Source organism: Marmota marmota, unplaced genomic scaffold (genome assembly GCF_001458135.2).
Source record: "Marmota marmota marmota unplaced genomic scaffold, marMar, whole genome shotgun sequence".
NCBI classification, from domain to species: domain Eukaryota; kingdom Metazoa; phylum Chordata; class Mammalia; order Rodentia; family Sciuridae; genus Marmota; species Marmota marmota.
Genome location: NW_025999945.1, coordinates 396105 through 408994, shown reverse-complemented (window position 1 = coordinate 408994; position 12890 = coordinate 396105). Strand labels below are relative to the sequence as shown.

Sequence of the window (12890 nt, the reverse complement as noted above, 5' to 3'; positions counted from 1 at the left end):
TAAAGTGCAAAAGCCTTGTCAGATATCTAAAAATATTTCTTGCATACCAGGTCTTGGGCACATATGTAGGAATACATGAAATCATCACTTCAGTACTGCCAAACTGCAGTCAAGATATATACGATTCAAAAACAGGGGAGGCTGACCAAAGAAGAGGTTAAATAAGGAAGGCAGCACAGAATCCATCACCTGTCGTGGAAGCCAGGGCTCAGGAGCCTTAGGTAATTCCAGTGATAATATCAAAGAGGGTAATGAACTCCATAAGCAAAGTGGCATCTATAGAAATCGTCCCCTCCATCTACAGCATCCTCCATAGAAATCCTTTACAATCTTTCTTCTATTATCTCCATGGCTTTATAAAGAGTGAGAAGCAGGAAATAACTTACTAGAAACCATTGCTTATTAGTGTTGAAAAAGTTTCAGAAGTGTGTTTGTTCAACCGACATTTATTGAATGTTTATCACACCACATGTTAAAGTCCAGGTTCGGCACTAGAATATTTTGGATTATTAAAACATGATCCATACATTCTAGGAGCTTAGTTTAGAGTAGCCATGACAAATAGGGTGAATCTTCTGAGGTCACAGATAAATTCTCCATGAAACAGTTGCAGCAGCTATTAGCAATTTCTGTCCCGAGCATTGGGATGGGACCCACAGCACAGATGCACACATTTCATATCTCTTGAGACATACTGATGTACTTGATCCTCTGGATAGTGGTAGATCTTCTAGAAAGCCATTGGGATTTGAGTTGGGAAGTTCTTGCACTGAGTTCAGAAAGAGGGTACCCAAAGGGATTTAACTATAATAAGGAAAAAAATAATCATTCAAATAATAGGTGGTAGTCTGGTGGGCTGTCCCTCTGTCCACAGGGTTCCTGTAGCAATTCTCCCCCTGAAACAGTGATAATCTCCTCCTGAAAGGTAAAAAAAAAAAAAAGGAGGAGGGGCATTTACTTAAAATCAAGAAATCGATATAAACATTCACTAGAGTCTTGTTTGAGACAGAAAGACAAAGACTATGCATATGTCTTCTTCACTCAAATTTCTATAAATAATGAGGCAGGGGTAATCTGCTTTAAAAAAAAGAAATAAATCTTTAAAGTATTGGAAAATAAGAGAAACCCATCAACAAAATAAAAATGTTGAAGGATCTTTGAAAACCAAGAGATATACCACATGAAATTGTTATAGGTGTCAATGTAGGACAGGGGCTACCTGCCTACAGTTACCACTCAATTAGTCCATATAGGTGGATTAATCCATTATTAGTTCACAAGTCTCACAATCTAGTCATTTCTCCTCTGAACATTCTTGTGTTGTCTCACACATGAGCATTTGGGGGACACCCATCTAAATGACAATGATCCTCTGTATCCTAATTTAATTGATCTGAGTTGGGGCCCAGGGATCATTTTCTTAAAACCTTCTATGCTGTGGTCAACATGCAAGTAGAGTTGAGTTCCTAGTGTGGTGAAACATGTATAAGAGGATCCAATAATAACTTTGGGACTAATCTAGAACCCCTGGTGTGTGCTGAAGTCAGGTAGGGGATTTTGAACAGATTGGGGAAGCACATAGCTCCTGGGGAAGCCAAGGAGACCCCAAAAGTTCAGATACTACCTGCCCAAAAGATGAACTACTCACTATTAACTCCAACCCCTACAGCATGAAGAGACTGGAAAGAGAAACTGAAAGCACTCATGGATAATCAGGAAATTTAAAGTTGGACTATCATCTCATAGCCCCAAATTTAGAAATATTTAAAGACAAGCATAACTATAGAAGAAAGATGCCAGGCTCAATAATAGAACTGATTCCCAAGAAAATAACAAGTTTATAAAACAAACATAAGGAGCCTTTAAGAGATGTGAATTAACTTTCTCAGCAGAATAAGCCATCCATGAAACAAAAATGAGCTATTATATTTGAGTGGGGGGGAGAAAGGGGGGAGCAAATGAATAGCATGACCATTTAAATTAAAAAAGAAAAATTTCAGTAGAGGAACCGAAAAAGCAGAATGGACATAACTAAAGAGCAATTTAGAAGCTGAAGAAATGGCCACATCGATAAGAAAGAGACATCTAAATAGAAAAATTGACAAAGGATATGAATAGATGATTCACAGACTAAGAAATCCAACTGGCCATTAAGAGTATGAAAAGATCCTCAGCATCGGCAGCAATCAGAGAGATACGAGCTAAACAATAGTGAGATTCAGTGTCTGCCCATCTGATGGAAAAAAAATTAAATGACTGAGAATCCCCAGTGTTGGCAGCAGTGTGGGGAAACAGCCTCATATAGTTTTGGCAGGAACATGAATTGGCACCATGTTTTGGGAGGGCATTCTGGCAGATCTTTTCTAATTAGAATGTGCATACTTTCCTCTCCAGAAATTCCAGTTCAGGGGATCCATCCTAGAAAAAATATTGCACATGTATTCATAGTAACATAGTGACATATACATAGTGATGAAGTCTCTGCAGCACTGTTCATCATCTTGAAAAACTAGAAGTTGAATGAGTGGATGTAAGAGGAGAATGGATAATTAAGTTGTAATATACATTCGTACCATGGAATACCACAGGGCATGTACAAGGATTGGTACGTGTCATGACATGGAAAGATCTCCTGGTAGTGACTTAGTAACTTACAAGTGTCAGGTATACTTCTTCAGCACTTTCTATGATATCTCATTTAAACCTCACAATGAATCTAAGAGATAAAGTGCTATTATTAAACCGATCTTACTGACCAGGAAACTAAGACACAGAGGTTTGAGTAGTTGCCTAAATCACATACTGTAATGAAGTTGGGATTTAAACTCAGCACTCTGATTCCAGGGACCATGATTTTAAACACCACATTCTATGATGCTTTACATATAGTTTTTAAAATTCAAGTTGCTGAGCCACATGTAAAAAGTTATATAATTTCTGTGAAAAAAAATGAAACTATATATTTCCTTATATACTTAAGCTTTTGTATTACTGCCCAGGAAATACATGGATAGGCACATAGCAAAATGATTATTCATGGTGGAGGATAGAAACAGGGATTTTAAATGAATGAAGTGTGGGGTTTCTATGGCATTTGAATTTTCTTAAAATACAATCGTGAATTAATTGTGTAATTAAATTTTTCATTTATAAAAGCTGGCTACTGGATTTCCACATGGATATGGATGCTGTCTCTCTAAAGCCTTAGAAGTGAATTGTCAGTCTCAAAAATTGAGCTTTGGAAGAGAATATAGACATTCGGAGACATCTGGTCTGGGATTCACATACAGAAACCTGTCCTGAGAGATGGGCATTTACCCTTTGCTGGGAAAGCTTCCAGGGACAAGGAGCTCATCACCACTGAAGTAGCTTATGTTGGACAGGGAAACAAATACAAAGGTTTAGTGGGAAGAGAACATGCTGTTGCGGCAGACAGTCTGAGGATTTACTCCTGGTCCCAGCTGGTCCCAGCCATGAGAACTGGCCAACTTTCTCATTCTCCCTGGCCTTGGTTTTCTGATCTGTGAACTGGGGCTAATACATGTCCCTCACAGAGTAGTGAATATTAAATAAGGGCATGATGCAGATCAGTGGGCTCCATGCTTGGCTCAGAGAAGGTACCAGTATCCAATATTCCCAGGCTTTGCCTTTCCTCTGGTTGTGAGAGGCTCTTTCCCACACAAGTGGAAATCTTCCCTGATCCTGGTTCATCCAGTTGTCCAGGCAGTCCACTGCACTCTATGTCCAGGTGTTTTGGGGTGGGTGACTTTTTTATGTGCTTCAGTCATAGGGCCACATTACAAGCTCTCTCTCAAGCCCTGGGGACACTCATCAAGAAATGAAGAGAATATAAATCTGAGGGTCCCTATTAAAGCAAAAACCTATTGAGATGGTCAAGTCACTCTATGAGCCCTTCTAAGCCTGGGAAGCTCAGGGAGATGTTGAAGCCCTGAGCTTCTACCACTCAGCTCTCAGAATCCCTCTATCCTGCCCTTCCAGGCCACTGACTTCCACCTCTGCCTTTCTCTCAGTTACTACTGATGCCAACAGCCACATAACATAAGAGTGGCTTCTCACTACATGCATTGTTTGAAAGACATCTTTCTCAATGTGGGTCTGTGGCAGGGGGACAAATCACAAGAAGAGTGATGGGACACAGAGACTTCCATAACCCCAGTTACAGAACACAGTTGTGCACATGATCTCATTTAAGGCTCACAAGATCCCAGCTAAGACTATTCACATCCATATGCCTGGTGTTGTGATTTGAATTTTTCCTCCTGAAAATCATGTGTTGAAAACTTAATTGTCTTTGTGATGCTATTAAGAGGTAGGACCAGTAAAAGGCTCTGCCTTCATGAGTGAATTAGTGCCTTTATTTCAGGAGCCACTTCTGTATTTATAGGGGAAAAAAAAGAAAGGAATACAACATGAATTTGGCCCCCTCTTCTCTCGCTGCCTCATTCTCTCTTGCCTTTCCACTTTCCACCATGGGATGATGCCATAAAAAGGCACTCACCAGATGCTGGCCCCTCAGTCCTGGACTTCCCATCCTCTAAAATGGTGAGAAACAAATTTCCATTCTTTATAAATTACCTAGTTTGTGGCATTCTGTGATGACAGTGCAAAATGAAACGGGGCACCTGGCCAGGACACCAAAGGTAAATGAGACTGAGTGTTCTGCCCATGGCCACAAATACATCAAGTGCTAAAGCTGAGGTTCACACAAGAGAGGTGTTAACTCCACTACTAGGAAAGCATCCCTAACCACAGGACTGCCTGCTGCACTTGAGCTAACTCTCAGAGTCTGCTAGAGGCCTGGCTAGAATGTCCTCAAGAAGGGCACTCCTGAGACTGAGTCATAGGTGTGCAGAGAGTGCCATCAGTCAGCCCCTAGGTATTGACAGTAGGGAGCACTGGGCTATTCAGCATGAGAAGAGGCCTAGAGAAAAGAGCTACAGATGCACATGTGAGTCATAAGATATAATGGAACAGAGAGAAGTGGGCCCCCGAGCCTGGCCTAGTCTACATCTATGCTCTTCTACCCTGTTGTTCTGAGTGTCTCTGAGATTCCGCAGCCCCATGGGTCAGTACCTTCAGTCTTGCTGTGCTTGCTCTAGCTCTCTTCAGCCTAGGTTTCCACCTATTTCATATCCCGACTAGCACCCCGAAGAGGGATACCTTGTGAAAATCAATGAGATCCGTGAGTGTGGCATGGCGATTGGGGTCCACTCCCAGAAAGCTGTAAAAGTCTCCAGAGGCGTCCACGAGAAAGTGCTTGAAGCCTTTCTGCAGGCGGTATGAGAGGGTGTAACCCCAGATTTTCTCACTGACTCGGATCAGAAATGCTCCCTCAGTCATGTTCTCCAGGAGATCTTCTGCATTTTCTCGGCTGATAATTCCTGGTTGAGAAGAAGTAATAATAATAAGCTGGCTGGTTCTGCACCTCCTTCCCCTTCCTCCCCTACCTATCCCTGCCTCTTACCCTGCAGCTCAGCCCACCACACTATCCAGGGTGTGGACAAGGGAGGAGAAGGGCCGCAGAGGCTGGCTAGCACTCACTTCCTTCTACAGACAAGTGTCTTAGCCCAGAGCAACCAGCTGCGAGACTGGGCACAGTTTCTGCCAGGACTGGAGTTAAGCATGCTTTCCTCCAAACTAAAGCACATCTCATTTTGATTAATTGGGTAAGCAAGGGATTATTAATGAACCAGAATTATAGCATCTATTGATTACAAATTCCCATTAGCATGCACAGCTCTGTGGATAGCCATAAGGGTCTTGCTTTAATGACTGCAGCAGAAGGACTGACAGTGGCTACACTCACCTCTCCACCTTTCTGGGGCCAGAAATGAGAGCCTGGAAGCAGTATTTTCTCTTAAGAGGAAAAAAAAAAAAAAAACTTCCTCCAAATACTTATGCACACTGGGCACAAAGTTTCTGGGGCACAGAATGAAGCTTCACATCCTTTCAAGGGACCATTCTGAACTGTTGAGATCCCATGCCACATAGTGTCATCGTACTACAGAAGTCAGGCCTGGAGTTGGAGTTGTTTATTCATGGATGGCAATACCTCAAGATGCTTTTAGGGAGCTGCTCTCCTCAGGGTCAGGTACAAAGGGCCATGTGTTTGGTGAGGCACGCTGAGGAGCAGGGAGGTAGGAAGGATGGACACAAAATAGACAGACTCACTTCCCAACTCTGCGTTTCCCTGACTATGGGATCATATGCTGTGAAGAAGCCCTCAACTTCTCCAATGTCTTCTGACATTTAAATGATCATATGAGGTCTAGTTCAAAGGCATATTATGGCTTTCAGGTCAGGTAAAGAATCCAAGATAAACCATAATGTAGCAGGAAATAATGGCAGCTGTCTTGGCTCTCAGCAGGCTACCATACAGTGGCTTTTACATAAGAATTTACTGTAGCTCACCCTCTGGATCAATTCGACCATGTCCTTGGTCATTGATTTCTCTGTTTCCAGACATGCCATAGTGCCATCTGAGATGCAGGTTTTCTTAATACCCCTCTCTGATTTGCCTGCAGTGGATCCACATTGGCAACTGCCTGTGGTGTGTAGTATCCAAGTGGAGATATTCAGAAATCAGGTTGTCTTCATAGAAAGTAACTCAAAGGAATTCATATTTATACTGATTCATGAAGAACCAGAAGGATCTGGAGATTCTAAAAGCCAGGAAATGTATTCCAGACAGAGTAAAAGTGACTTAAAGTTGTTGAGGTGCATTTGAAATACTGACAGCAAGATCACCAGGAGGAGTTGGGGGTACATAGTAAGGTTGTTGCTAGGATAAATTGGAGCCATTCTGTAAGTATGGCCTTAACCTAAGAAGGGCCTTAGCCTAAGTAACTCCATTTTAAAATAAAACTGCATTCTCCACCAGGCACGACTATGGAACTCTCCAATATTGTCATCAGGCATAGCCTGATAAATTAAGTCACTTCCCACAACCCTGATAAAACTCAAAGTGAATCCACTGTCATTTGCCTTCGCCCTGATCAAGCCAGAAGTGAGAGATTAGGGAAACCACCAGACCAGATGTCCTGACCCCAGAATAAAAGATGTCATTGAGCAGCCCAGTAACAGCTGATAGGGATTGAAAGGGCCAGTAGAAGCCCCAGAATTTAGCATAAATGATGGAGCAAATGAACTGACATTCAGCCAACCAATACTGATGCACACATGCCCGAAAGCCTGGACTGACATCCCATCTCTTATCATTTGCCTGATCCTCTGCATCATCCTCACGGTTCTCAAACTCTACAGCCACATCTTGACCCTGGTGAGAACAGTGACTTCTCCTCAGGACCCTCTCCTCAGTCAGCGTTCAGCTCCACCCCAGGAGAAGCCTTTATGCATTCCTGACCTGATCACTGCGGTCTGAGTGAGTGTGTATCTGCTGGACTTAACTACTAGGACTTGAGACTTTAGATCTGGCACTTGAACTTAGCATGCAGAGGGAATGTCTGTAATGAGCCTATCATAAATATGTTTGTAGTGCTTAGAATTAACTTAGAATTGGTTGCTTTGAATTGATTATGTCTATTGTACTGCCCAACATTAAGGATTGTCATTTCTTGATTAAGTACCTATAGATTGGAATTGTATTGAATAATGTGAATGGATAAAGCATTGAAAAGAGGAAAAAAAAAGAATCCAAGATAGTTTTTAACATTGAGACCAGTGTGAACATGTGGGTCCTGTCACCATCTGCTGTTTTGGAGGAGCGGTGAATCTCAACACACTGTCCCTTTGCATACCCACTCGCTTGCCCTTTGCATACCCTCAGGGGGACTATTCACTGTCAGTGACAAGCAGAGTGGCAGGAGTAGCTGGGCGACTCGTCTCTATGATGCTGAGAGGCACTCCACCACTGAATATACCAAGTGCACCCGCAGGCCACTTCCCTCCCATTGCTCTGCCCCCAGACAAGGTGCACACCCCTAACTTTCATTATGCCCAAAGCAGAGGACACAGAGACAACCCACACTGTCAAATGCCCCACCTTTTAAACACAGCCAGCATGCTTGGGGACAACCAATGTCCTCCTTTCCTGGGACTCAGATCAAAAGGCAATCGAGCCAACTACCCCCTCCCCAACCAGGCAATGTAAGAGGAAAACTATGCTGATGGAGGCAGGAGAAGGAATGGGAGCCCTCTGGACACAGGATACCAGAAGAATCACACACAGCCCCATGCTGGACGATGCACCCTTGTGCCGCCCCCTGGACAGCCTTGGTGGCTTGGGCCCAACAGGCAGTGACAGTTATAGAGAACCAAAAGGTAATGTCCAGGATCCATCAAAAGACTCAGCATGGTCCCTTACCCACCCCTCTGCCCCAACACCAGAGGACCTAGACCCTAAAGATGGCTCAGATGACTTCATTCCTTTTGGATATATACCCGGAAGTAGAATTGCTGGATTATATGATATCCTCTTATTTTTTGAGGAAACTCCATGCTCTTTTTCAAATAGGTGTACTCATTTACATCCCCACCAACAGTGTGCAAGAGAGTTCCCTTTTCTTCATATCCTCAATGACACTTTTTATCTTTAGGATTTGACTTTTTCATATCCAAAATGAACCAGAGCACCAAAATGACCATGTGCTGTCTCTCTCCCATCTGAAATCCTTGAGTGGCTTCCTATTGATTTCCAAGGATTCATAGGCCCCCAAACAGACGAAACTGGACTCCTTGCCCCCTACCCTACCTGTTCTTTGGACTTACAGCTTACCTTCTTTGGGCTGAAGCCTGAAACTTTTTCCCAGCCCCCACTGCCCCAGCTGACCCTGACTCATTGAAAACCCCATCCCTCTTTTCTCTTAGGAAGGACAGGCTGCTGGTAGTCTTCACTCTCTACTTTTGTGCAAATGATGATCTCTGAATAGCTGAATTAGGGAAAAGGTGCCTCTTTGAGCCACAATAGCAAAACTCACAACTTGGCTGAGAGGGTGCCTGCATGTCAATCCCCTGCTCTCTCTTACTAGCCCCCTTGACAGGGTCCCTTTGTACAGTGTACAACTTGCTCAACTGATAATGAAATAATTTCTATCCAGGAGACTACATTGGATATTCTACTTTAGGGTTTTTAAAACATCCACCAAACCCTACAGTAGTAGAGGACAAATAGTATGCGACTGCTCAAGGCTAGAGCCTGTGGCAGCCATGAAAGCACACACCTCGGCCTCCCTTTGAGAGAAGAGCCTGTTACAAGGGGCAGTATCATGCCCTACAGGATCCACTATGAAGCCATGATACCCTCATCCACTAACTAGACACAGAAGATACTAAAGCCACCATTTCTGCCTAGTGTGGGACTCCTCTATGAGTGGTCTTCACTCTGAGGCTTCCTATCAGACTAACCAGGATCTTTTCTGAGCTGAGCTCCAGGGGGAGGCTCTTCTCACCTGAGTGTCCTTTCCTGCTCCCTCAACAGATGCCACTTGCGCCACATTCTAAAGGCTCTCCCCACCTTCTCTGGTTTCATCTCTCCTGAGTCCTTTGCGGGCATTTCCTTCCATCAATCCCTTATACTTCTGCTTCCCAGAAGACCTGAACTAAGACAGAAACCTCAAATCTTATCTTCATATCCTAAGTGCCTGGCATTGGGAAGCATGTTTGGGGGAGGAGGGGTTATTAGCAAGAACTCAAATCCTGGCCCTGAGACTTGTTCCAGAGGTCACCTTGGGCAGATCTCTGATACTCAGTCCTCATCTAGTAAGCTGATGATAACAGATAGCAACAGCTGCATCATAAAGTGGTTTGAGAATGAGGTTAATGCATGACTGTGCCTAGCACAGAGCCCAATGGTATAACAAATATTTAACATGCTATAACTAGTTGCATGAGACACGCTGAGCAGCCCACACATGCGTTAGCACTGGGGAACCACCTGGTACAGGTGGCAGCAATGGTCCTAGTACTGCCAGGTTTTGCTGCCCCCACCTCCATCCTCTCAAACTCGGGCTGAGTAATTTTCTCTGAAGATGCCCCAGCCTGGGTCCCTAGGCCCCTGCCTGCACTATAAGTCTAGCTGGGCCACTCTTAGGAGACTCTCCAGGTGTCTCCAATAGTAAGCTTCTGTGAATTCCCCAGAACTTCCATACTTGCCTAGAAAGCAAAATTGTAATTTGGCACAAGACAAAAGGTAAAATAACCGCACAGTTTAGGCAGCAAATAGCATTTTATAGAAAATTGACCTCCAAGAGAATTAGTGTGGGAAGTCTGAAGGGATAAGCTGCTGTGTTCCTACCCCACCCACTTCTCTCTCTGCCCTTGGATCTCAGTCAAGCATAGAGAAGCTGGGAAATGAGCTCTAATCACCAGCCTCCTCATCCCACTCCTCCTTATCTAAACACATACCCCTCCCAGCTGAGGGAAGAAGGAGGGCCTCTCCTCCCCACTTCTGGCTGGGAAGCAAGCTCGCTGTTGGGGTCTGCAAAGCTTTCAAGCTCTAATGTTCTGGCTAGTGACCAGGACTGGCTGAGGGGTGTGGCCACACCAGCTAGTGCTCGTGTGGTTGTTCTGAAATGACTGTTAGGCTATGTGTAATGGTGTGGATCTAACTATCCCACAAAGGATCACATGGTGAAGGCTTTGTCTCCATTCAGGAATGTTCTGAGGTGGGTTTCAGGAGGTGACTGGATCGGGAGGGCTCTGACCTCTCAGTGAATGAAAAATTTGATGTTGCTATTGCAAGGAGATAGAAGGTGTAGGAGGTGGGGCCTAGTTAGAGGAAGTGAGTCTTTGGGGGCATGTTCTTGGGGACTGCATCTTGTCCCCAGCCCATTCTCTCTCTCTGATTCATGGCTGCCACAGACTAAGCACCTTCCCTCTGCATCCTTCCACATGTTTCTTCCTTGAAGCTGACCAGGGACTGAAACCTTTGAAACCAGGAGCCAAAACAAATCTTTCCTCCTAACCCAGAGAATAACTGCAGATTCTTTCTGAGCCAGTCCTCACCCCTGGGTGACAAAAACACCGTTTTTCCTGTAGTTCCCAATAACATTTTGTCTCCTTCCTTCCTTCCTTTTCCCCTTCCTCCCTTTGATAGATATTTATTAAGCACTATCTAGGGGTCTTATGTTGGGCACCTGGGGACCAGCAGGAAATGAGAGCCAGGTCCTGCCTTATCGAACCTCTGACTGGACAGAAATAGATTGGCAGAATTTTTTTTTTTTTAATAAAGGCCTATGCTGTGGTTTGGATGTTCAATGTAGCCAAAGTTCCATACCTTAAAAGCTTGGTCCCTGGGGTACTGCACTTGGGAGGCGGTGGGGACTTTTAAGAGATGAGGCAAGTGGGAGGTCCTGAAGTCTTGGGGCCGTGACCTCCAACAGTATTGTGGGAACTTGGTTTTTTAGTCCATCTGCTCTGATTGAAGATGAGAGAGTTTTGCAGGGACACACACTTCCCACCATTGTCATCCATAACCTATATGATGCAGATAGGGGCAGCTTGAAAAAGCCTCAGCTATGCTGTTTGGACTTTAAGCCTCCAAAAGTATGAGCTAAATTTATCCCTTTCTCTTTATAAAGTTAACTGCCTCAGGTTACTTTCATGTAGTAATGTGCACCTGACCAATTCAGGCTAACTGTAACCAGGCCATGTGGATGTGGGCTCAAGTGCCATGGTAGCACCTAGGAAAGGCACCACTCAACTCTGGAGCCCAGGATTGAAGTGACAGATAGAAAGAGACCAGAAAATTAAAAGTAAAAGGGCAAGACAAAAAAGGCATCTTGAAAAAGCCATCGTGGAGTCCTGGAAGGAGATTTAAGGTGGGAGCTGGGCAGTAACAAGATATGTAGAGGTAAGCAGTGGTCCAGCCCCAAAGGGGTCGCCACGCCATGGAAAGGATTCCGGACTTAATTCTGAGGGCAATGGGGAGCTAGTGATGTTTCCTTAACAGAAGGAGGGCATGGGAATGTTGCAGCGTGGAAAGTAGAATGAAGGAGTACAGATCGGAGGCACATAAACTGGGATTTCACCCTTGCCTAAGGACCACTTCATTGCCGCATTTCTACAGGTGGGCACTGGCAGCCACCTCTGGACCACCATCCTCCCCAAAATAGATTCCACTGAGGCATTAAGGTACAAGGACATGCTGAGGTCACAGCCAGCACTGGGCACTAGCTGGAGCCTCTGTGACCCTCATTTACTCTTCCTAACAACTTTGTCATCATCAGGCGACAACTGAGGACATTGAGGGTCAGGAGGACAAGTGACTACCCAAGCACATAGGGCTATTAGGTGGTGGAGTCAGAGTATGACTAGGGACTTCAGACTCCAATTGCGACACCCTTTGCTCCACACCATGTCATCTCACGCAGGGGACAGCAGTTGCTGTGAAAGACACAGAAGGTGGGAATGAAGAGGACTGTAGAATCCGGCATAGCTTTGTGGAGGCGCTGGGGGGCATATGAGGTGGGCCTGAAGGCTAGGCAGGTTCTGTGTGGACAGTGAGGGGTGGGGAAGAGCTGCAGGGATGAGATGAGTGAAGACTGACGATGGCACATCCACGGGCCATTTATATAAATGTCACATGAAGGAAGCTTAACCTAAAGCTCGGGAGGCCCAGAGACAGGAGAATGGAATGAAGGTCTAACAAGTCTGTATTCTAAGCCCCAAGGAGGGAAGGGAGGAGTGGGGTCTGGAGTGGCGGGGAGTGGGGGAGAGAAGCAATGAGGAAATGGAGGAGGGGAGGGGCTGAGAGGGGAGGGGAGAGGAGCAGGGAGGTGGGGGAGAGGAGGAACAGGGATGGGAGGAGGGGGAGGAGGGGAGGAGCAGGAGGAGGGGAGGAGGGGAGGACAGGAGGAGGGGAGGAGGAGAGGACGAGGAGGAGGGGAGGAGGGGAGGAGGGGAAGGAGCAG

General features: G+C 45.1%; 1 protein-coding gene across 4 annotated transcripts in view; it reads right to left on the bottom strand.

The window, feature by feature from the left end:
- Positions 1-430: 430 nt before the first annotated feature.
- The window catches only part of Sh2d4b (SH2 domain containing 4B), a 105304-nt gene continuing 92844 nt past the window's right edge, over positions 431-12890 (bottom strand). For all 4 annotated transcript variants that reach the window (XM_048801671.1, XM_048801672.1, XM_015500061.2 and 1 more), the window contains 2 exons: positions 5182-5402; positions 431-918 (listed from right to left, as the gene is read on the bottom strand). In XM_048801671.1, coding sequence (XP_048657628.1) covers positions 826-918; positions 5182-5402 — 314 coding nt within the window. In that variant the 3' untranslated portion in view covers positions 431-825. The remainder of the gene's footprint in view (positions 919-5181; positions 5403-12890) is intronic.